The sequence below is a fragment of the Haliaeetus leucocephalus genome, unplaced genomic scaffold (genome assembly GCF_000737465.1).
Source record: "Haliaeetus leucocephalus isolate CR32 unplaced genomic scaffold, Haliaeetus_leucocephalus-4.0 Scaffold0, whole genome shotgun sequence".
Classification (NCBI taxonomy): Eukaryota; Metazoa; Chordata; class Aves; order Accipitriformes; family Accipitridae; genus Haliaeetus; species Haliaeetus leucocephalus.
Genome location: NW_010972436.1, coordinates 11,658,156 through 11,684,487, shown reverse-complemented (window position 1 = coordinate 11,684,487; position 26,332 = coordinate 11,658,156). Strand labels below are relative to the sequence as shown.

At 38.8% G+C, this 26,332-nt stretch overlaps 1 protein-coding gene across 1 annotated transcript in view; it reads right to left on the bottom strand.

The window, feature by feature from the left end:
- Positions 1-26,332, bottom strand: part of MYO3A (myosin IIIA) — a 126,144-nt gene that overhangs the window by 95,909 nt on the left and 3,903 nt on the right. The window contains exons 2-3 of the mRNA XM_010562842.1: positions 17,433-17,615; positions 13,023-13,157 (exon numbers count right to left, since the gene is read on the bottom strand). Coding sequence (XP_010561144.1) covers positions 13,023-13,157; positions 17,433-17,600 — 303 coding nt within the window. The 5' untranslated portion in view covers positions 17,601-17,615. The remainder of the gene's footprint in view (positions 1-13,022; positions 13,158-17,432; positions 17,616-26,332) is intronic.

Here is a 26,332-nt window from a genome sequence, read left to right as displayed (position 1 = left end):
GACATAGATATCTCTACCTCACACCATGGCCAAAATGGAAAAAGCCACGTCTGTATCAATATTGTGTTCTCCTATATACAAAAGCTTGTGGCTTTAAAAATGCAGCATTTCATAATACCACTTTTCAGCTGTAGAAACACCAAAAAGGGAGGTTTCTTATTTTAAATGAGAGTTTTCAGGGCTCGTTTGTACTTTTGGGCCACATTAAGTCATCCAAACATAACATTATGACCATTACTGTGTACAAGAATCCTGTTTTCCATCACATTTCCAGTATTCAAAATATGCTCTACCCTTGAAAGCTCTTTGTTCAAACTCGGTGTAATTGAAACCACCAGGCTTTACATAACAAGAAAAAAAAAAAAGAAGTAATGCCCTCAAAGGAGGATTTTATCTGTTCTAAAACATTTGGAGTAGCATTTTGTCTCTAACCGAATGAAAAAAGTCAAGTAGGTGACAGTGCTGTACAAAAGGTTCACTGGGCACAGCCCAGCTGAATTCCACTGCTAGCTCTTCCTGATGCAAACTTCATATTGCATCATCCCATAATTCACATTCTTTCTTTATGTTATGATATAATACATTTACAGCCCCATGAATTCACTAATGAAGAAAATAATGTATCATCTGTCCACATCTCCCCCTAAATAGTATACAGCTGAATTGGTATCAAGCTATGATTTGGAATAGTGCAGTGTAAAGCAACTGAGATCTAAGTCACCTGATAAAATATTTACAAGAGAAATTCTAAAGGAGCTTTAACTATATATCTTCACAGCCTGGCAGCAGCATAACACAGCTGTAATTTTTTTTTTTAAATCAAAGAAATGGAAGGATCATTTTACAAAATCAGAGCTAACCTAACTACAAAACTGAAAGGCACTGGTTAGTAAAGAGCCCAGGTCTTTGAGCAAATGCAAGAGGCAGCTTACCAAGACATAACATTTTGATACAGAAAACTTAGTGCAATTCATCATTTTACTATACACAAGGAGCTGTACGAAAAAAAAACATTTAGAGTGCAAAACCATTCACTTGGCTAGGGAGAAAAAGCAGGGCCTAAGTTTGGGATCAATAATGGCTAACAGAAGTATTTCTACTGACAACTACAAACAGAGCTGGGGCTCTGGAAAACCCACAAAATCTCGTAAGCAAATATGGCAGCTTGCTGTAACAGTGAGCACTTCACAGCTTTTATTACTGCCTGCTCAGAACCACGTTGCTTTTGTTAACTCTTCACCAACTGGGAAACATTTCAAAGCGCATTCCTCTTTTGTACCATCATTTCTATATGATTCAGGGTTCAGACAGTAGTCCAAGTACTATCATGTCGACACTACACATAATTCATTTTATGCATGTGTTCCTAAATGAAGACAATAATTTAGCATAATTCACTGTAATTTAAATGACTGCCATAGCAATCTTCCCTATTGAGTTTGAAATCATGGCTGGGGAAGCACAGATCCAAATAGTGGGGCTTGTCTAAAGTCTCCTTCTACAAAAGGAGTGAAGCTGAAACAGACTCAGCCAAAGGGCAATTCCTCTCCTCTCAGGAGTGTGCAGAGCTTAAGTGCTCTAGAAATTGCCTGCTTCTCTCTGGTGACTACAAAAGGAGCTACAGTGACTCAGTAACTGTCATGGGACCCTAAAGAAGCAAGAACATCCCAAAGGACATACCAAGACATTCTTACAGAGAATTTTGTAAGAACCAAAAGGACACTAAATTCAAAAGACCCTTTTTAAAAATGATTTTTTATTTTTAAAATAAACTACTGGAACGATTAATTCAGAGAGGCTAGATCAGACAGAATTGAAATTAAAGTGCTTTGTAAACCAATCTCTCCCTGCTCACTGTGTCTTGTGCAAGGCAGTCCTTGCTTCCAGGGTTTGGTTTCAGCGAAGTCAGCAGCTTTCTGAACTGCAACAAACGCTGACAACCTTTCTGGAAACTTTTCTTTTTGTCACCACTGACACCTGGCTGCCTGCTTTCTGCACATCCCGGCTCCTTCTTCCTTGCTATAGTACTCTTTTTCCATAAGTTGCAACCTCCAGCCCTCTCTGCCCAACAGAGATCAAGGATGAGGAGACCTCTCTCTGTACAGATAAGCCCATTTGCTCCAGTCACTCCCTTTATAAAGGGACCCAGCATGTAAAGAGAGAACAAAGACAGCAAAATTATTTTGTCTATCACACTTGAATTTAAGCATTTAATCCTCAGGTGTCTGAAGCAAAAAGAGGCAAGCCTTAGCCCAAGCATTCTTATGATGATTGATGCCACACCTCACTAAAGCTAAAGGAGGTGTGGTAATCAGGGATTTAACCAAAAGCTACGTAAATATGGGGTTTGGTTTTGGACTTTTTTTTTTTTTTAATAACCTCACATCTTTAGTAAAGATATGATCAAAAATAAAATGTACAGAAAGCAAAGTGATGTTAAATATTGGAATGTGAGAGGCATAGTATTCACATGCTATTTAATTACATAGTGGAATGGTAAAACTCAGTGGGTTTTTTACTGGGCTTTTGCTTTACTCCATGGTGACAAAAATTGTTAGAGGTTACTCAGAACCAGCTTTTTCTATGCGCAGTACTCTCCAGCAAGGTGGGCCATAACATATGCTCACCAGTTGTTTAAAAGATGCAGACTGTGCAAACCATAATGTAATATGAAATACTCATTACACAGAGAAATTACGAGTATTTACTAAAACTTTGAAGCATCAAATGATAGTTGTAGCCACACATCTTTGATCTTGAGAAAATATGATATAATTCAAGAGTGAAAAATTGCTATAATTGGGAAGCAAAGAGGGACACATCAGAAATGGAGAAATCAAGGCAGATTCAGACGTGTAATGGATCAAAATATTCAGTGCTGGTCTGAATGGAACAATTATAACCAAAGACATTACTGAAAAATTACTCATGTTGAGAAATACGAACAAGCAATTTTCAATTGTTTAACTTCTCTTCCATATATGTCATTTGGAAATAACTGCTAATATGTAGACAAATGACAAGTCCCCCTTCCCTGCGCCCCACCCTGAAACCCAAATGGACTAGTTATTTTCCACTATGCTAACTTCCTGAAAGATCATTGTTTTACAGTAAATCTCCCATATCAAAAAAGGTGCATATCTGCTTTCTTATTATAACTCTTATTATATATTCCATTATACTGAACAACTTCCATCCAAAGCTTTTTTTAAACTCCACAAGCTTGCCTTTATTCCCTTAGATGGAAACATATCTGCATACAGTAAGTGCTGTAGCTAACAAAAGGATACTGTAAACATGCCAAAGGAAAATCCTAAATAAATTATTCATCTGTACATACCACAAGGTCCTCTATTTCATGTAAAAGAGAAGTAACCGATATAGCGATGTCTCTAGTTTATCTCAGGTAGGCTCATCTCTTCGAAAGCCAAAATGAGACCGTTGGGTCCTGCTTCTAAGGCATTCCCACAGATTCTTGTGGGACTCACTCCAGACAGCACTTGTTACTCAGAGGGGCCTCACAGAAAAATGCATGTCACTGAATTTGGATTTTCCTGCTCTTGCCAAAACTATCACAGCAGTAAGAACAACTCCAGTTTCCATACTCCTACCCATTCCTTACAATTGTATTATTTTTTAAAGACAAAATCTTCATGTGAATGGAGTTCAACAATTGAAGTCCCAACAGCTTCAATGACATGAAATTGCCTGCTAAAATTCAGATACAGTAGTCTAAGTCACTCCCACCATGCAATGTCCCAAAAGGAGATCGCATGATCAGTGTCTCCCCAGGCTCTGAGCCTTCCTGCAGGCTGCAGGCTCTGAGGCTGCAGATTGTTTCAGCCAAACGTCTTTCTACATCAAGAACAAGCAGTAGTTGCTTTGCAACACTGACAGCAGCTCCTCTCTCCCTCTTCTACACACTGAGAGGGGCTATGAAGAGTGACAATGCCATTAGCTGAGAAAAGAAAGAGATCAAGCTAACGGAGAGAAAAATGCTTTACTGCTGGCCATTGGGATTCTTACATGGCGCTGGAAAGCTCAGCAAGAGAGGACAGAACTACCTGCCTTACTCTGAGCTCTCCTTTTCTGTGCCCAGGCTGCTTTGGCACAAACAGCACTCTGAAGCGGTAGTCTACGCCTGGAAGCAGAAAAGGAGCAGTGTCTTGTGAAGAGTCTCGTTATGTTGCCCATGTGGGGGTGACAGCATATTCTCACTGCAAGAACCATACCCGACCCCTGCCCCATATGTGTTACAGGACTCCTTCCCCTTTTAAATGGGCATATGGGACCGAGGTAAAGGTGTTGCATCCCAGGTCAAGGAAGATTATCTAAACAAACAGATTTTGAAAAATATTGATCTATTTACCTCGCACACAGAATTTATCAGTCCTCCTACAGAGCTCATAAAATCAAACTTAATGAGTCAGAAGTAAATATATTGTCACCTACAGCAAAATTCGAGATGAGTGTAGAAGTTGAAGAATTTATCTCAGTTGTTTGTAGGGGTTTTTTGGGGTGTGTGTGGATATTCGGGGTTTTTTTACATTTTCTTGTCTCTTTTCATGTTTTACATCACCCAGTCTCCCAGCTCTCAAACAGCTGATGCCTTACTGATGTTAAGCCACACAACAGCAGCAGAAATATTTGCATTATAGATCTCTGCCTTTCTTTGTGTGTGTGTAGGTAGGAAAAGGATCTGAATTTCATAATACATTGTTATGATCATCCTGATCCTAGAAGTTCATCTTATGCTTCTGGCTATTTTAGCCTCATTTTTTTAAAAATACCAATACCTAGATCTTACTTTGGACAGTGGTTGCTCCTCTTTTGTAGCAAACCACACTACAACCTAGAATAACACTGTTAGTATCTCAACTCCCCAGCTGAAAAAATATCTCCCTTCAGCAGCGCAACTGGACCTGCTGAGACTGATATTTCTTTAGATGCATAACTATCCTTCACAGATAGGACATTATATAACAAAGCAGGTGATTTCTTCTTATTTAAAAAAAAGAAAAAATTTAAAAAAGGATGCACTTCAGTGAATTATACCATACATTAGAATTACATGCAATGTCAAAAAAGCAACAGAAACTCTTCCATGTATAGTAGGTCAGTGAAGGATCCAAAACTATTAGCCACACAAGATTTGGGCATTAATTATACTAATTTTTCTCTGACACATATGTAAATTGTGTTGTCACTGTTCATTTATGAATCTGTAAGGAAAATTTATACATATTTCATGAATTATAGGGCTCTCTCTGTGACCACAGTTAACATTTGCAAGCATCTAGAAGCATCTGATTTACTAAAATTCTCTCTCCAAACACCAGACTCACTCCAGGCCAGATGCAGCAGTGCAGATGTATTGTTCAGCATTCTTCATTTTACCTAGGAGTTACTGCAACACCTTTTCTTGGCCTTGGTGAGTTCTTATCCCTAACCAGCCAACTCTGACCATGCCCCTCTTCCCTTGAACCCTTGTGCTGGCTGCCTCTTCTCAATCAGATCAGATATGAGCTAGTTGCTTTTACTGTCAGGACCTGTAGCAGTCCTAATACCTTTCCTTAGGCAGCAACAGATTGACTTCTATCCTTGATCAACTCGCAGTTCTGGCATCCATCACCAGCTGACTGTAGGCATAACATGTTTTCCTTTCTGCTTTGAAGGAGCAGCCAAAACAAACAGAAACCACACCGCTATCCTCCTTCAAATCCTCAATAACTCTCCTGTGCTGCAATGCTGACAAATGCTTGCAGCTGCTTGAGATCACAGCTGACTTCTGTTACCCCTTTGGTTCTCCATTTCCAAATCCATTTGTTCTATCTGGCTTAAAGTTTTGATGTCAGCTCCCTGCTATGAAGGCTCACTTTTAGGATTGGAAAGGAGTGAGTAATTGATACTCTATGCATTGTGCTGGGCTCTCCATCTCTGGGCAACTTCAAGAACAGTAATTCTTCTAAAGGATCTGCACAAAACCAGAAAGGACTTATATCAGGGGATCTCAGCTTGTTATATACTCAGTATATGTAAGTGACTCACCAGACAATTGCAACTGCCCTTATAATTGGTAACTGAGTAGGAACTACGCTGGTTTGCCACCCTGTGCTTATCACACAGCATCAGCGTTTGTCAGCTAGGTTCTCTCACAGTTCTTACCCTGTTACAAGCATTTTGGCTAGATGTGCAAGCTTTCCCAGGCCAGGCAAGCCACTAGAAGTAATCCAGTAGCAACGGACTGCCATTACCCTGGTACAGCAGGCTGGCAGTTTGGTATACTGGCACTTTATTTCTTTTTTCCGTATGGGGCTACAGTGTCCTCACTCAGATTAACTGGAATCCACACCATGGGTTTGTACTTTGTCTATGCTTGCAAAAAGAGGACCAGGAGAACTGAAGCACTACAATTTTCTGTGTTCTAGTTTAATTCAAACTCCTGAGAGCTTCTGTTTACTGGGTTTAAAGGTTTTGTTCTTTCTGAAAAAAAGCAACACAAATAGAAGCGTCCCAAGGATTTAAAAAGATAATTTAAATATTTGTACATTTAAATTTTTTCCTCTTGATGTTAACTTTAAAAGATCAAAGTTAAGGAACAGATTTTAATCACTTCAGGCAAATTTTAAATTAGCAAACATAGCTGCCAACTGGATCACAATAATACTTCGTGATAATCTCTCTGTAATACTTTTGAGTTACCAGTGTCTGGTTAGCAGGTTCAATTACCATCAAGAAACATCCAGAAGATTGAACTCAAAGTATATCACTTTGCCTGCAACAATGTAGAATGATACAAGTTACTGATTTATTTAATGCATTTATTTTCCCACGTTATAAGGTTGAGGGAATGGAAGAGGCTATCATGCCACTTCTTTAGAGAAGCAGGTTGCAAGCACAAGCTATTCTACACTTTCACGTGACTTCTCTGATGAAGATTACACCAGAATAAGAAAAGGTTCTACATGAGAACGAAGATGAATCAGATTCATTTCAGTCTGGATTGTGCATGGCCAGCACCTGTACAGATTGCACTAGCTACTCAAATATTGTTTGTGAAGGTACTTTTTAAGTACCTAATCAGAAAACAGAGCTTGCAGTCCACTGCAAATTGTAACATATTCCTTCTTTTCAAATTAACAGGATTCTAAATTTCTTACCACATTGAAAAATATTTTGATTTGGAAATGTTTTCATAATGTTTAAAACATTATATTCTAGTATGTGGAATATTATATGCAGTAATAAGTATATATTAGTGACACAAAAATTAAAATTGCGTGCTCTAAGAGGAGACTGTATAGCATGACAGTATTATCATCAGGTTTACTGTGTCCATAAATGGATAGTAAATAGAATAGTCTGAGACATCCTTAGTACAACAATCATGGTTGCTGGAGAGCATGAGGGAAATGGACTGCAAAAATTGGACAGACTCTTCCTAAATAGCATCTTCTAGTGCCACCACAGGACGCAGAATTCTGTGCTACATGGACCACTGGTCTAACTCAGCAGGGCATTGCAAATGTTGTTGAAATGTTCACGTACACGCTAGGAGAAGCAAAACACCTAAAAAGAATGCTTTGACAGTCATCTTGACATTCAGCACAAAGGGATTTATTTCTATAACTTCCTGGCAATTCCCTCTACCTCGCCAGAAATAGACATACACCTCTCCAAAAAGGGAGAGGTTTCTACAAAATGCTTTGGTATTACAAAACTGTATTTTTAGGTGGGAGGTCACTCCATCCAAACTTTTTTACCCTACCAGGCTAAGTTTTAACTCATGAAAACAAAATCTTTTTTTTTTTTACTATAAAAATAATGGATATTCCCTCTATTTCCTAAGCATAAAAATGTATTGAGAATTATAAAATATACTAGTTTACTTATGTGACTCACAAACCCAAATCCATCTCAAATATGGCATGCATAACTATGTGTCTTTTGAAAATGGACTGAGATGCTTCTTAAAGTTCTACCTGATCGATGTAAGAAATGAACCATAGAAATATGTTGCATCATGATTCTTGGACTCTGGCTTACAGTAGTGAGTAAAAGCTGTGTAAGACCTACCATTTACCTTGCTGTGGTATTTTCAGCCTTCACTCAGCCTTGACTAGGTTGTTCCTTGCACCAGATCTCAGGCAAGGGCTGTGACACTTGTTCTCCCCACCTGCTGTTGACCTACATGCTCACCTGTAGGGCCTGACGCGATTTACCTCCCTGCTCCATCTTCCATCATGTGATTTCCAACTATGTCAGTTCTACTCCCTTCTGAACTAACATCCAGAGCAGAAAGAAATGGGCTATAGCACACTCTGCCTTAGCTGTGTCATCATGCTGATGTCTGCTGACATGAAACTGCTAAGCTGATTCATCCCAAGTATAATACTCAAGTGGTTTCTTTTCAACACAGACTCAATAGGCCTATTTCTTCTGCCTGCATCTCTGGACACACGTGACAAGGCTTAATACACCTGGCAAGAATCCTCTCTCCAGCAATATTCTTTATTATAAACGTGATTAGAACAGCATCCACACGGGGCAGTTGTTCAGCCTATCTGAGTGCAGCCTACAGAGAGAAGGGCATTTCTGAACTGAGAGTCAAGAGTACTGTTATTATGTACAGATGTATTCCTGTTTCACATTCATTCCTGTAGGCGGTTTCCCTAAAAATGCTGAACTTTGAAAGTTAGGTTACTTTTACCAAAAAATGCTAATGATGCTAGAAGCTTTCATATTATTAGTTTTCCTCTAGTTTTTAATAATTTGTTAAAATTCATATTCTAAACTAGTCTCAGATTTAGGTCTTTATGTGTTAAGATGAAGACAACATAGTAACTTTACACTTCTACAAATACTGTATTATACTGTCACACGCAGAACCGTGTTATGCAAAAAGGTTGTTTATTTTCCCAAGTAATCATTATGCATGTTTTTTAACTGATTAGATCTACACTGAAAGGTTAAATCAGAGCACGAGATTGACTACACATCTCTTGATACTTTATTATATCAAAAAAGTATGTGTTTATTTTAATAGAAAAAAATTAATGAACAATAAGTCTTACTCTCTCAGAAGCCTTTTTCTAGCTCACAGCACTGCAACTTCAAAATGCTTTACAAGATCAGTTAGGTAATCTGCACATTAGCACAGAGACAGAGAAATACCGCAAAGAAAATGAAATCCAAGTGTTCAGTAGAAAATGAGGAATTTCACTTCAAATTGGAAAACTTTCTATGAAGGCACGTGCTATTAGGCAATTGTTAAGTGAAGAGATTCAGAAGAAATGTCATGTTTACCTAGAATTATTCTGTAACAGATCATTTCCATCATTCTGAAGCAACTGGTTTTGGCTTCTATAGACATAGAAACTATCAGATGACCCACACTAACAGGTCAGCTCCAAATTCCATTTAGTTGTAGGTGAATAATTCTTGATAGTCATCTGGTTTAATGATTTCTAGTCAGAGGGCAATACCTTCAACCTGGATTGTGAACATCCAGTGCCTCATTGTTCACATATGCCTTAGAGTGAGAAGCAAATGAAAGTGCCCATTTTAGTTAAAAATGGAATGTTCAACTATCTTGTCCTAGAATTTGAGAGTACAGGTTCAACAGGTACCAAATAATGTAAGAATAGATTCATTCTGTAAAACAGAGATGGAAGGTGGGGTGGAATATTTCATACCAAGACTGTAATAGTCTCATTATAAACCCATCCAAGGTTATGAGGTCTGATGATTTTATGATAATTCAAGTATTCGGGACTAAAATCTCTCAAGAATCCTTAACAATATTGTAGGATAGTCTTTTTAGCTACTTGGTCAGTTTGGGCCTCAAAACTGTACCTCAGCCACTTACCTTAGCCTAGTTCAAACCTGATTAGCCTCTTTTCCCCAAACCCAAACATGATCAAATGCAATACAAAACAGCTACCAAAAACTACGAGATACGTCAAAAATCATCACACTGTATATACTAACAAAGGTATAAGAATTGAACAGTACAGTACATATAACTAATATTGAAGATGGAATTAGTAGAAAAGAAACCTGGCAACAACCTTTCTTTCCAGACTGGCTTGCTGTTGATACATTACATGGGATGTGCCTTAAAGAGCTGAGGATTTTTTTCCTCTAGGAAAAAATGATTTAATAACATCTACATACACGGATTCAAACACTCCAGAGAGTAACTTTGTTGGTAAACTACAGTGGTGGCTCTAAGCCCATTCATAGTGGAATCTGAGAAACTTTTCCTCCTAAACCTCTTGCTCACAGATCCCATCACAGAACACAAAAGCAGAGCAGAGCAACAAGCTCTGCTTTCAATGCCCTGCTGCTCCTGTAAGCTCTCCCTGGCAGCTGCAGCTTTGCAGGAATCCAGAATACTACAGTGCACAATAGTCTGCATTTGATTCTCTACTTTTCCTCCTTGACATCATTTTGCCTTCAGATACTACAGAAGCGGCTTCAGAAAAACTGCAGTGGTTTACACTGTTTGGCCTTCCAGTCTTTGGGAATGTATCTACAGGCTAGGTGCTGACTGCAAAAGGTCCATCTTCATTTCAGAGCACCACATAGAATTTGCAGGGATTAGTTGATAACTTTTCTGAGAGAAGGAGATGAGAAAGATCTCCTTGGTATCAAACTCTGCAAATCTAAATTTCAAGACTGGATTCCCGTCTTCAGGGGAAGCAACAGTTCTGAAGTAAAAATGCTCTTTTATGATAAAATAAATTTAAAAAAAAACAAACCCCAAAGCAACGGAAACAGAAGTCTCTGAAAGCTAAAGTAAAGACTAATCACCTACCTTTATGAATTTAGCCACAAATATATTGTTAAAAAAAAACCCCAAAACCAGAAGGGAGATGATGAAGATATCTTCATTGTTATAAACTGTAGGACACCTAAATAGCTACTGTGAAAAACAAACTGCAATGGCCCTGTAAAGCTGCATACAAGCTGAAAGGAAGGTGACACTTCAACAGAGGAATCTGTTCCATGACAGTTTTCTTTCACACGTATTTTTATTAAAAGGAAAGCTTCACCAAAGTCACTACTAGAATTTATTTTTCTACTTATGCATATCTTCACGTACACACACCAGTTGAAATCCACTGTATTCATGGATCTACATGTGCAGTGACAGAAAGCATCCAAGACTATTCCACACACTCCATACTAGACCTTTGTCATGGTTTTGGCTGGGACAGAGTTAATTTTCTTTCTAGTAGCTGGTATAGTGTTATGTTTTGGATTTAGTATGAGAATAATGTTGATAACACACAGATGTTTTCGATTGTTGCCACTAAGTCAAGGATTTTTCAGCTTCTCATGCCCAGCCAGCAAGAAGGCTGGAGGGGCACAAGAAGTTGGGAGGGGATGCAGCCAGGACAGCTGACCCAAAATGGCCAAAGGAATATTCCATACCATATGACGTCATGCCCAGTATATAAACTGCTGGGAGTTGGTCAGGGGGGTGCAGATTGCTGTTCAGGGACTAACTGGGCATTGGTCAGCGAGTGATATGCAACTGCATTGTGCATCACTTGTTTTGTATATTCCAATTCTTTTATTATTATTGTCATTTTATTGTTGTTATTATTATCATTATTTTCTTCTTTTCTGTCCTATTAAACTGTTCTTATCTCAACCCACGAGTTTTACTTTTTTTTTTCCCCATTCTCTCCCCCATCCCATTGGGTGGTGAGGAAGTGAGCGAGCAGCTGCGTGGTGCCTAGTTGCTGGCTGGGGTTAAACCACAACACCCTTGCACATGTACAGCTTGGCATGCGAAGAGTAAATATTAAATTTACACTCCAGATGTAGGCTTGTGTTTTTCACATTAAGAAAATAAATCCATGTGAAATATAAAAGTTAAAATATAAACACTTAACTGTTTCCTCACAGTCTGTTCCATCCTAGTTGTTTGGCATCCACCCTTTACAGGCCAGAAGTTTCACAGATGGAGTTTCAAATGCCCAGCAGACACAAGAGAAGCTAGGTTTTCAAAGATGCTCACTGCACAAAGAGCTGACATCTTCTGATGTCAGTCTAACCTAATAATTTATTATGATTTCCAATGCAAACTATTCTTAAAAACATCTTCCCAATGCAAGTCAGAAGAATTTGGAAAAGCTTTTAGAACTTAAGCATTTTTTAGAGCTTGTTTCCAGGATTAGATACCATTGTATCATTGAGGTATTTGGCAGGAGATTTGTATTCACTCAGCTGACAAATCATGAAATACAACCAATTCTTCAATCTCAGCCTTATCAAACACTGATCAAACATCAGCAAGAGCCTTGATTGTTATGAAAGACACACTATTCCTGTCAGAGTCATTCTTCATTTTCCTCTGGCGAGAGGAGGAAGTTTTCGCAGAACAGGTTATAGTGAATCTATGAAAACAGTAAAGATCAAGTTCTTTGCTCCTAGATTAGTCAAAACTAAAGACTGGAAGACACAAATCGCAGGCCTTACCTTGCTCTGACTCCATTTGAGGAAATTCTGTTGCTTTCAAGAGTGTTTGGGCAGTAGCCTGTTTTTATTGGCTTATTTATCTATTTGTGCATTTACTTGCACAAAAAAAGCAATTCAATTAATTAATTTCTGTCATTTCATTTAGAAAAAAAAGTACTCATAGTGGTTTCTTCAATTGTTATGTCATATCTTAGTCATATTTAAAGAAATGCTACCAGAGGAAGATTCCCATGACAAGCCTTTCACCAAAGAAAGATTTTAGGTAGCAAATCCTATGAAGTTGTATTAGAATTTATATCCTAATTCTGAAGGCACAGCACTATCAGCATAATATCAAAGTAAGAATGCTGAACTCAGAGCAGACCATTAATTCAGAACACTGAAAAGACTAAACAACAGCATTTATTCCTTCACATGCAATCACTCTAAAGAAAAACATCAAACAAATGACTTGCATCTCATTCATTGAGTTTACACTCAACATTGGAATGCCAACTGAGAGAAAACTCTTATTTTTCTGAATTATTTACCTCAAGAACTAGCCAAAGCTGGTCTCCATTTTTCACATCTTTCTTATAGTACATGCCATAGAATTTGACTACATTGGGATGATCAGAGAGAGCTTTCAAAATGTTGTACTCGGCTTCAATTTCTTCATCAATATCCTAGTGTCAAATGAGAAATACATAGTGGTTAATAAATAAATAGTGATAGCCATTTTAAGAACCAGCATATAGCATTTTTTTGGCTATTCAAATGTAGTTTGAAATAATACAAAGAAAAAAACCCAAACAGCACATGAATGTACCATTTGCAGGGCTACAAAGCTTGGTTCTGTTTACTCAGTACAAAACAGTCACCTGTTTTTTTATTTGGACTTTATCAATTATAACTAATGAACACATGGCGTATGACACAGCAGCCTCAGGAGAATGGGGAAGGAGCATTTCAAGACAAAGCCAGTGCAATCCACAAGTGGGTAGCTATGCAGATGCCTCGGAAAGTCACATGTTACTTCTCTCGTCTCAAGGGTGTCCCCAGCTAGAGATGGTGCTGCTGGAATTACCTCTCTGCCCCTCTGTGCACAAACAAATATGACCGCAGCCACACCTTACTCATTTATCATCCCACTTTCTAGAATAATCTGGGAATTTTTCTCATTTTCTACTATCATAGAAATTGGTGACATCTGTGATCTCTCTGGCTTCTCCTACTGAGCTGTAAGAGTTGTGGCTTTTTGTCAGTCTTTTGTTACAGACCTCGGGTTTCTTACACAGCAATGGAAATCCATTTGGAGGTGAGAGTTGAGGACAAATTTTGCCAACACATGCACCAGGAGCTGTGAAAGCCCTTTCAGACCAACCATGGATGCTAGCAATGGTGGGGACTGGATGACTCAGGTAACCCCTTCCACCTATGCAGTGGAATTGCTTATTGAGGGACACTATCAGACTGTGTTTCAGTCATGCTGAAAAAATATTCAATCCATACTAGCCACAGGTAGAGGCAGAATAGCTGCAGTTGCTTTCCCCCATTGTTTAGATTTCAAGAAAAATGTTAAACATACTCGTTTCTAGATTTAAAACATTTTTAATACAATTTGCTATTTATACCCACCAAAAAAGAAATAGAAATGAAAAATCAGTTCTAGAGGAACACTACCTATAAACTCTGCTATCCATATGAACGCATTTCATATCAATGAAAAGCACCTACTCGGTGCTGAAAACCTGTTTCACCACTGCCAAATAGAAGTGACCATGGCAGAGAAAAGGGATGCTTCGTATTCCCAATGAGTGACACTTCTCATTTTGTTCACCACCAAAGGCATCTGCCCCTAAGAGGACTTTGCTCACTTGTCTCTTATACAGATCTCTCCAATGCTAAATCCAACTCCAGTTCCTCATATTAGCCTTTTGTCTTGAGACCAGCTTGACTGGTCTCAAAGAACTTTGACTGTCACCAGAATCTTGAGGAATTAGGCCATTAAACTTTCATATTGAAATTATATGAATAAGTCTTCTCACAAGGAAGGGTTTTAGAGATTTTTTTATTGGAGTAGCTGAAAAACAGCAGAAATTTTCCTCTTTCAAAAAAAGGAGGAACTCACTTTAAGTTCATTTTCCCATAAGCACAACAAAGAATACAGCCAATAATAATTAAAAAAATAAAATAAAATAGAGATGCAAGGAAGGAAGAAAGAACCAAGATACTGAGGGTGGCAGAGGAAGGAAAGGGAAAGAGTGGAAGATAAGAAGGGATGAAGAGAGAAAACACATCCGGCAAAAACAAAAGGACAGATCATAAAGCAAAAAAAAAACCCCACTAAAAACCCAAAGAGTCAGAAGCCAAAAAACTACACACAGAAGATACAATACCCCTGGCTGCCTTGGGGTGATTTAACAGAGGTTTCCGTCTCTTGAGCGGTACTCAGATTTTATGAGATTTTTACTATTATAAGGAGAAATGAAAAGAGAGAGAATGAAATGAATACAATATTCATTCTGTGCATACTAAACCCAGAAATATTCCTCTGTATTTTATTAAGGAAGAAAACCTGAAATATTTGGTTGAATTTAACATATTTACCTGCATAAGTGTACCTCTTCTAGAAATGGTAGAGGGAATATTTTCATGTGAATTTAGACATAGGATAATTTGTCTAAGAGCCCTAAAGTACAATGGTATTTACTTATAGCCCTGAGGACAAGACTAAGAGCATTCTCAGTTCCGTCTTCATATACTCTCATTTCGACACCTCCACTTTCCCTTTTCAGTTTCAAAAAGCTGAGCTGTTATTCAACACAAATAATCTGAGAGCTCTAAAGGATTAAACATGAAATGCTTATTTCAGTCTCACATCACCCATGATAACGTAGTTTCCCAGTTTAATTTGGAAATATCAGTTAGACCAAGTGATATAAAACCACATTTCTTCTTGTTTTTTTTCAGTCCACCTCTCAAGTGGCACAATTCTGAAAGCATCTTCAAAGAAAAAAATTGTAAAATTTAAAGAATACAGAAAGTATCCTTTTCTTCACTGCAATGGCTCCCTCTGCAGCCATTAATAATACTTTCAGTTTAAAAAAAAAGAACTAGTTTATTGCTTTCACCCTATTTCTAATATAGGGCTGCCATTTTAACAGTAACATGGAGATACAGCAGCTACTCCAGACATACTGTAAATAGGAGAGGGAAAAGAAGAATAGTATTCTTAGAATAAAAAAGAATATATTCAGTTAAAAGATTCAAGTCTTGGAGTGTGATGTTGACTGCATTACTGACTTCCATTTTTTTTTCATTAAAATAAGGAATCTGTTTTCATCAGTTATACCTTTTCTCTTCTTTAATTCCTTATGTTGCATCTTTATTCATTGTATTCTTCTGTCTTCTTTATATTCTACTCCCTTTTCTCCTACTTAATCTATTTCTCTTTCCTCTAGCATCAGCATTACTACCTCTTCTTTCTTCCTGTCATCATCCTTTATCCTCTTCCTACAACCTCCAAAGTGTACACAACATTGCAAGTTTCCCCGATGCCTTCAGTAATCCCTGCCATAGCCAGTTGCCACTTAAGAATCATTGTTGAACACTCGTGAAATAGATGAAAGCAGAAGCATTTCCTGCCATACAGGCATTTAGATGAACACCAACTGCAAGAAAGTCCTGCCTATTCATTGTAAGCACAAGAACCTTGTTTACAGAAAGCAACAGAGTCAAAAATAGTTTCCAATGCATTTGAATTAATCAAGGTCCTTATCGCTTGGCTGCAAATCATGTTTACTTTGGGAGAGGTACGTGATATTGAATTGAGATGAGCCTCCTTTTGTTGCTTTGAAAGCATGCTGAAATAAAAAGCAGATCAGCAAGAAATACAGCAAAGATAATGCAAGATGCTATGTTTTCACAAGCACATTTCATGGACTTACAGGCCACAGGATCATAATCTGACACTGTGTGATATGCAGGGGTAGACAGAGCCCTGTGTAGCTGTGCAGCTCCAGACCTGCAGCGTTTCACGTGGCATGGCGAGCTCTTCCCTTCCTGCCCAAAGGTTGTGAAATGAAAGCACGTGCCTCACAACCCTATACTGGAAGTGCAAAAGATGAGCTCATAGAGGCCACCTGAAACAGGAACAGCTCCTTGTCCACGTTTTGCAGGTTACTGTTCTCGAGAAAAATCCCAGGCCACATGCAGCACCACTGAAGTCAGTGGGGTATGCCTTTACAAGCCAGACTAATGTTCTTCCTTACCCTTTGAGCATTAATCTGCCACCCAATAAATGTCAGTTATTGAGAACAAAAACATACTCTACAACATAATAATTCCACCTCCCAGTCACCTGGTGCTTTGTGTGTAGGAGCTATTGGCTTTGTATTTTCCATTTGAAAAGATGGATCCCTCTGTGATACCTACATATTTTGGCACATTCTGAAAACACAGAACCAACAGTAACAATAAAAAGAAAGTATGTTATTTTATTTTTAAAGTATCACTCATAGCATGTAACTCAGCTAAAAGTATGTACTTAAAATAGATGCTTGAAGGTACATCTAAAGTACTTAAAAGTATGTAACTGGCTAGTATCTTAAAAAAAAAAAAAAAGGAAAGGGAACAACAGTAAAGTAGAGGAAACTAGGACTCCTGGTACTGAAAAGGAAAATAATCAGCTCTGCTTCTGAAAGTAAGAGATAAACAAGGGGGAACCAAAAGTAAAAGTAAAGTTTAGATATACTTCTGACTTCTACCATACACAACCACTTCCAAGATCACTCACGATATGAAAAATGCATTGATAGCTAGCCTTATATTCAGCAGGTTGAAGCAGTTTATTTCACTATCATTTCTAATGCAAATGATCTACCTAGATTAAAAGAAAAAGACTGCATAAATTCACTTACAATTAAATAAGCACAAACCAAGTAACTTAAGTAGCTTACGTGAACAGGATCCAAAATTTTGACTGCTGCTTTGCTGCCATTTTTCTTATTTAACACCTTGAAAACTTTTCCGTATGTTCCTTTGCCAATAGTCTCAATTATTTCCCAGGTATCTGAAGGATCAGGAAAGCTATCAAATATTATTGTTTTCCCAGTCAACGGAAGCATCTCAAATGATGGCTCCTAGGAAAAAGAGATTTCAGTGTTCCCTCAACAAATGGTTAATAGCAATTGGTTTCCTATAAATGCCAGGAGAAATACACATTCCAGAAATGTTTTTGCATGTAGTGTGCATGCACTGAAAGCATAATGAACAAGAAATGCTGCACTTAATACAGGTACTTGCAGTCAACACAATATCAAATGAAAGGAAATTCAAATAATTGAACTAGTCTCAGGCTTGAGTGAAGTCAGTAGAAGCTTTCCCATGCACTTCAATGAAACTATAATGTCACTCCTGGATTTTCTGAGGGGCAGGGGAATGGGAGTCAAGTTCATAAAATCCAAAAGAATTTGTCTCCATTACCAAGAATCAGGTGAGAAGGGGAAAAAAAAAACCCCACAAACCCAAACATGTTAAATAGTAGCATTAGGTTCACTCAAACTTTTAGAGCAAATGGTCAGTTTTATAATCCTACTCTTACCATTTGAATTTGATGTAGATCTTGTAAGGCCAAGCAGATCAAAGTGGCAGATCTTTTCACAATATTATGGTCTTCTGACAGCCAAGCATTAACAGTCATGGAAAACATGTTTACTGATGTACATTCATTAACAACTGTTTTACATAGTGTAAAAGAAACACCTTTTACAATGATGGAATTGTATCCATCACTGACCAGGTTACACCTATGTCCTGGTCAATGATGGATACAACTCACTTACACAAGCCTTCATAGTGACTAACTATCCAGCAGCTACAATGGTAAAAAAAAAGCACACCCGCCCTCCCAGACAAACAACAACAGAACAGAAACCCCACCTTTACCTGTTAAGAACAGCCAAAACTCAGTAGAAATGTGTTAAAAATTACATTCTCATATTCTTAATTGTAGAGCCAAGACTGAAAAAGGGGCAGGGAAGAGGACAGACTCAAGCCCTTATTAAGTAGGCAAGCCAGCTACTGAGTGCTTAAGTTCTTCCTGAGCACAATATGCAGTAAACGAGCCAGGTTTGGATAGACATTTTCATATATCCGTTTTTTAAATTTTTATACAATACTTTATAAACAGACTACAGTGTATTTATTCTTGGATTTTTTTATGTCGACAGCACAAATGTACACACATAAAGCATTTTATGTGGTATTACTCCAGTGACAGAAATTGCACCGTAATACCATACTACTTTTTTTGGTAATGAAGAGAATGGCTTCAATTTCAGTTTCATCTATGGCTTCCAGCATACCAGACATACTGTCTTTATTCATCCACTTACTCATATAACCGTGTATATCCCACTATACATGCAGCATGTATATCGACTATACATACAGTATGTATACTAACTAGAAGCAACTGAAATCGACTGCTATACAAACATGCATTGTACCAGCTCTTTCAATTATCTGATATGCATAGTAGCATGTTGTCATGTCTATTCAGACTGATTTTCTATGGGATAATATGATCTTGCCTGGGGAACACAGGGCTCAGGATTCTTCCCATCATATTGTTCTTGGTTGATTAGTTCACTGATGAGTGAGAAGACGGTTTTCTTCTCTCTTTCCCCCACCTCCCCCCCCCTTTTTTTAATATATACATGACTGTTACCAACTTCTATACCCACTCATGAAGCGAAGTGTTGAAATATCCTCTTATCACCAGGAAACCTGCAGCAGTCTGTTGCACACTGAGGACTGCAACAAGTACTGGCCCTGCACCTTGATTTCAAGGGCTGTGGGAACAAAATGACCCAATTTTACCTGCTACAATGAAGTCTCCCTTAACACAAATCCAGGGTGAGGTCAAAGTAAAGATATAGGATCAAGATCCGGAGATATGTAGTTGTAACATGTAAAACCTCAAATTACCATTCCAGAATCAAAATTTGCTTTTTCCTTCTGTCCAACCCTCCCCCTGGGATTCATATAGAGACAACTCAGCCAGGACATTGACTGCAGTCTCTTTCTAAGGCATTACCTTTCCACCTCATGCCTAGTATTTATCCATGCCTTGGGAGCTTCACCACTTCCAGGCAAAGCCATCTCTTCCCCAGAGAATGAACACAAACGAGTTACAACATTTTTTTTGGAACTTTCTTTTTCTTTTGCCTATAAAATAGTGCTCATATACAATTGTTCCTTTTTTTTTTTTGATCACTTTATATGTGTATATATAAATGCTTTGTAATTAGCTCATAATTGGGACTACTCAAAATAATAAACAAATCGGGGATGATAAAGGGATTAGGATTCATAATCCCAAACCCTTGCTTTGAGGGATTCAACAAGGATGCAATTTCAAAATTTCTCTATCTGAGCTTTAGTTTTTAGAATTGAGGTTAACTATTTTTTTAAAGTTTTACTGAATACTCCATCCATAACTAGTGAGCTTTGGGGAGAAAAAAAAAGTAGTGGTGGGGTGGGCTCCTTCATAAGAACTGATATGTCTAAATCATATTGGAGGCTGCCTACATATAAATTATTTTCTACAGAAAATGTAGTTTCCCATCAAAATCTAGGGTCTGCTATGTCCCACGTTACAAGAATACACAGTAAGAGCCTCTGACCCAGGCAGCTTACAGTAGGAGATATGCAGAACTTGAAGAAAGGAAGACTCATTTCCTCCCCTTTAAAGACAAGTACTTAAGATGCAGGAATGCAAAGACCAGCTTCTCATATTTAGCCCACACCAGAGCCAAGCAGGGAACTCTTGATACCTTCAATCTCCAAACATAACCTTAAGCAAAGGTCCACCACTCTGCACAGAGGTTTTACAGCAAGTAGAACACTAAGAAAAAACATGTACATAAAAACCTACAGCTTCAGACAGCTTCCCAGGCTTCATTAACTTCCTACACATTAACAGAATGCAGCTGAAATTCACTGACTCCCAGTATCAATTGCTTATTTGTCTGCGGAGACTGGCACAAGAACTGTTAAAGGGCTGAGGAAAAATGGTCCTGCAGGTGCTATTCAGCTACCAGAGGAAAGTGCTAGACTCGCAAGATTTCCTCTGCAAATCACGCAGGTTGCACATCACCTTGTCTTAAGAAAAGTCACCACATACTTAACAATAATGCATTCTATAGCTGTCATAGTTCAATAATTTGAGTGCTATTCCAGAAGGAATTATTCACCCTAATCCTTTGTCTTTTGATTTACAGCTTCAAAATCATAACTTGAATAAGTTATATTGAACATCATATTTCCTCACTTCCACCATGTTTAAGAACTGCCCCTGCAGATAAATTGTTTAGCTTCCACTATTATTAAAAATACATTAAATAGAATGATTTCAAGTGTTCTGTTCTGGGTGATGAATAATGTTTTATTACATGTCAGTGAAGTTCAGAAAGCTGATGATGATTTAACCTCATATTTCAGGAATAAATTGGACTGTCTCTGGAATACGTCTGGATGCCCAAACAACTGGGTAATTTATCACACCCCTCACCATTAAAAAATTACTTTAAAAACCCACAACTTACAACTTGATCCAAAATTCTGAGCTAGGAATGTACCCTTGAACCTCTATAAAACCCCTTTAAAATACTTCTGGTGTGCTCAGCGTGACAGTTCACTCAACTTCTGCTCAGATTTTGGCTAACCCAGCTCCTGTTAAGGCCTGATGCGTGCTGGGAACAGCACCATTAAGTCAAAGGAGAGCACCATGTAGGCTGAACAGGCGGCCAGAAAGAGCTAAAGGACCATTATGCACCAGTGTCACCTGCAAATCGCTGTCTCCTGCAGCCAGTATCTTTTGTCTGGCAGTTTCCTCAGAACCTGCTAACTTAGGAAAATGGTATAGACCAAACTCCAAGATGGAAGGTATAAAGCATCAGCTCACCCCAAAAGATTCTGAAGCAGATCAACAGCAGCTGCACTGCTGAAGCTTTCCTGCTTCCCAGTGTGATAAAGGGGATGCCCACACTGTGACACAGGTGGACGGGATGAGCACTTTTGCTGCCAGCTAGATAACTAAGTAACTAAGTGGGCTTTGGGTTGGTTTTTTTTCTGCTCATAAGCGCATGAATTAAGAGTTATGGTTTATAAGTTATGAAACCTTATGACTTGAATGGTGAATAAGTGAATTCATGTGACAGACCAGTCTGGGCAAAAGGGGATTGAGCCCCTGTTTGTTGTGTTTGTTTGTTGTATTTCTTAATGAGCTTATGAAATAAAGTTTAAACCACAGAGTACATTGTCCCGTAAATTTGAGAGATCCAAACGGACTGTGACACAGTGATTAAATTCAGGGTATTCGGGGTGGGGACAAAATAGGTTTGGAGTTCTAAGACAACAAGCCAATGTGGTTGGGTTTTTTGGTTTGTTTGCGGGGGGGGGTTGGCTCTAAGAGGGGGATAAGATGTCAGTGATCTGGCTGTCACAGTTATAAGAACAAATTGGGTGAGAATTCTTATGAGCCAGCCCTATGAGACTTTTTGCTTCCCAGGTCACATCAGACATACACACCCTATGCAGCAGACCTCAGGTCGTGTACTAGAGAGATCCAGAGATACCCTGCTCAGCATCAATACTGGCAGATCACTGCATTCTCCATCGTTTTCAGTATCCAGCTAGTTTGGAAAGGGAAGGGAAAGGGAAGGGGCAGCCTCATGAAGAACACAGTGTATCTCCTGTGGACTGTCTAATTGCTGCAAAGGCAATTCAATGAAGCACATTTATCGCACCCAAAACTTAAGACACATACCAATTGCACTGTTGAGGGCTTTATGGTTAAGGCCACAGAGTGTTACAGACAACAGAATCAAGTGGGAATAAGCAACAGGTTTTCCTTCTGCAGGCTGGGTTGCAAGCACAATAGAGCCTGAATTTCACATAGAATATTACATGTTAATCCAATATTTTTACTACTGTTTCATACCACCTAAGTTTGCAGCTTCTTTCTAAACCTTCCCCCTCAATAGCTTCTGAATCGACCTCCATCTCATTTGGATGAAAGCATATCCATTTCCTCCATAAGGAGCTGATAAAATGAGAGGCACCTTGCCTCATGTCATTCATCCTTCTCCATAAAGGGAGCCTACATGATTAGCAAAGCAGACACCTATTCATACATGACTAAAATGAATCCGGCCTTTAGGTTCCCATGAGCATCTTGTCTCCTGGCTACCACAATCTTCTGGTCTGGAAAATTAGAACCAGGACCTCGTTGGTTCAGTTCAAATCACACCTACTGAGGTCGTCTTTCTTTGATCTCTTTTATTTGTCCACATCACTGCCCCCTTTCCCATTGCAAACACTACTTCTGCTTAACCAGACAGCTCCTGCACATATCTACCCTGTAATTTGCCAGACATCTTCACATGTGTCACAGGAGGTGGATGTCAGGAGCCAGTAACACTAGCTTACATTGCCTATTGGGTCTGTTACCTCTTTGGAGGTGACACTTGCACTCCTTCAGCTTCTGAAACTTAAACCTCTTGCCTAATGGATGCCAGAAAAATAATCAACCTAAAAAAAAAAAAAAAAAAAAAAAAAAGAAAAAGAAATTGTAGGCAATGTTCCTGTAGAGACTGTTGAGGCTTGTTATATCAAAGAAAAATAAAACCTTTCTTACCTCACTTTTTTGCCACCCGATGCCTTTATCCAATATCTAGTTTATAAGCTCTTTGGTCTGGTACTGATCACAAGGCACAGTGGGGCCTTGAAATACTTAATGTAATAGCACAGTAAAATCCTACAACACATTTCCTTTTATTTCATGAGTTTATGACACAATGACAAGTATTTAATAAGAAAGTTCAAGGTGGCTGCATGGAATTCTTAAGACAAGCCAAGAGCATGTGCTACATGCTACAATGTGCCATTCATCATACTCACACCTAGCACTTCCTGGACAAATGTCCAAATAATTTGATTGTTCAACTATGAACACGGATTGCAGCTCAGATCCTGAGCTAGTATAAATGTAGCTGTAATGAGCCATTTATGCAGCATGCTATCTCATCCATCATTCAAAGAATAAGTTTTGCTCTGGAAATTCCAATACCACCCCTACTTAATTCTGGAGGATATTTGGCCTCTGATTTTGATGATGATACAACCTATATGTGAATGGGAACTACAGTGAAACCTAAGCTCAGCGTGAATAGATTATCTAGTTTGGCAATTAGTTAAAGTGTTTGGAACACAACTGGTTTTATTACCTCACTTGTCAAAAGCTGAATACACTTAACATTATAATCTCACTCTAAAACAACAACAAAAGTATAATTTTGCATGATTATGTAATTTTTGTACTATCGATTTGTCTATCTGAATTATTCTCTTGAATGTACATCAGTTTGCTTACTACTTTCCACTCTATACATCCCCCAGTGTTCTCCCAGAACTGAACAATTGTCTTTCCCATCTGCAAGAAACTTTCCAGAGGAAAAGAAAACCCACCAACCTCTTTAGCCCCAGCTATGGTAGATGAAGAATCAAAATCAACAACCTTCTCTACCAGTCAGTCCACTTCTTTCACTGTTGTGTGCTTACACAAGTAAGAAAGACACAAGAGCTGGGATTCACCTAACTTGATAAATGTACAATATACCTATTACCTACTGGAACCTAAGCTAGATAATATAATCCTATTTTAGGCAGTCAAAGCAATCAAAAATTGATTTACCTGACCTGGTTAGCATCTACCTTAGCATAAAAGGACTTGCTCTCCAGACTCTATTGATTATACTGGCTAAGTTTCCATTGACTACAACAGGAACCCAGTTATACAGCTTCAGATGTAGACATGTTAGGTGAAACGAATCCCATCCTACTTAACTGCTAGAAACAAAGAGTTATAGCTTGACAACTAACAAAATGAGTACCGGCTCCATGCTACAGTCAGGGAAACTGCAAGCCAGCCACACCTCATCACCTGAAAGCTGGCAGGCAGCTTGGACAATGTCTGATGATGCACAGAAAAGGCAAGAACCATGCAATGACATTGCCAAGCAAACTTTGAACCCAACAACCGAACCCTAAATTAATGTAAATGTAAAAATAAATGGTTACTTTAAAGCATTTGGAGGCAAGGAGTGGTGATAAATTTAGCTTAATCTCAGACAATGTATTTCCTGGGCACTATTCAAAGTATATATGTTAATCTTAGGGCTGGTCAAGGAAAAAATTGATCTATTTTTGAGGGCACTTTTTAGTGTTCACTCTCTGAAGGGCTGGGTAACTGCTGCTTCTGTTTCTAAAAAACACTTTTCCTCTTTGCTGACTATTATCCAGCAACAACTTTCCCAACAAGCAAGACAGCTTTCAGAGAAACTTGATGCCTCTGGACTCCTTGACCTTTGCAAAACTTCTACACGGAGTAGAGAAACAGTACTGTGCGGTATCAGTACCTGATCTCCTTCTATTGATAAATGCATATTGGGTGTCCACACTGACATTTCATCTGCTGATTATTATTCAGCTGATCTTGACATTTCTACTTGCTGCAGATTGAACTGACCAGCACCACTCATGGGAGACTCCAGCACTTCACTCTCTAAATGTTCTCAGAGAGCACAGCTGGAAGAGATCTGCATCAGTGTTAGGTTCCACCTTGGTTTTCTTCCATTCCCTGCCATGCCCCACAACAGTAAAAGTCCTACTGCATTCTGAGGTTTACAGTTCTCAGGAAACTCCATCGGAGGAGGGGTTTTTTTAAGCAACAGGTTAAAGAATCAGCAAGGGCTGTAAGCATTCAATCTAATCTCATGCATAGGGGCTACCCACTGGATGACAATCCTTCAGTACAGGATCCCAATTTTTTGATATATAACCTTGAGTTATAGGAAGAGAGTATGAAAAGAACATGAAAACAAAATGCAAAGTTTAATTATTGTTCTAAAAGCTCTGATATTTTGAAAACAAATGAGAGCTAAAGATTTTTGTGGCAATTGTCATCCGACATAAAATATTTATGCAGGGGCATTACAATCATGAAAACAAGATGAATAACAGAAGGCGGAATGGTTCATTATCAAATTGTATTCGGACCTTGTGCCACCAGAAGTAATGAACTGACACTGGCAATCCATGAACCGAATCATATCCAGCTCATTTTGTGGCTCCCAGAAGAGAGGCACGGCAAGCGATGAGAGTAATTTTTCAATGACTACACACTAGATCAATATATTAGCAAAGAACTTAGCTTTCAAAGCTAAAGCAGCACTTAATTTTCCTATTTTAACACAGTAAAACTTTACGAGGCCATAAAAATCAATATGGTGTGATCTCACTCACTCCCTATTTCTCAGGACTTCTAACAGCAGCAAAGTGGCAACTCAAAATTAATTTAGCAGCTGTATCAATATGTGCTTTGGCAGGGCTTGAAATTAAGGCGATGCAGTCATTTGACAGCAAGATAAGGAAGGCATTACGGACAACAGGCAAATTTGCTTGCACTTAACATTACCAGGCAAGACATTTCGGGGTACGAGTGTACGCTGGGGCCCAGTAAGATTTCACGCGTGTCTTGCCGAGGCCCCCGGTCACGCCGCAGGCCTGCGTGTCACACTGCACGGCAGGGCGGGCAGCGCTGCTCCGCTCTGCGAGCCCCTGCTGCCAGCCCCAACGCCCTGACCGGTTCCACCACACCTTCCTTACCCAGAAACTCACACAAAACAAACAAATAAATAAACAAACACATAAGTAGAAACAACCAGGGGGACTGAACGAGAGAGCCCAGGGGCCGGGGCCAACCCGCACCCTCCACACGCCTCCCGGGGCCGGG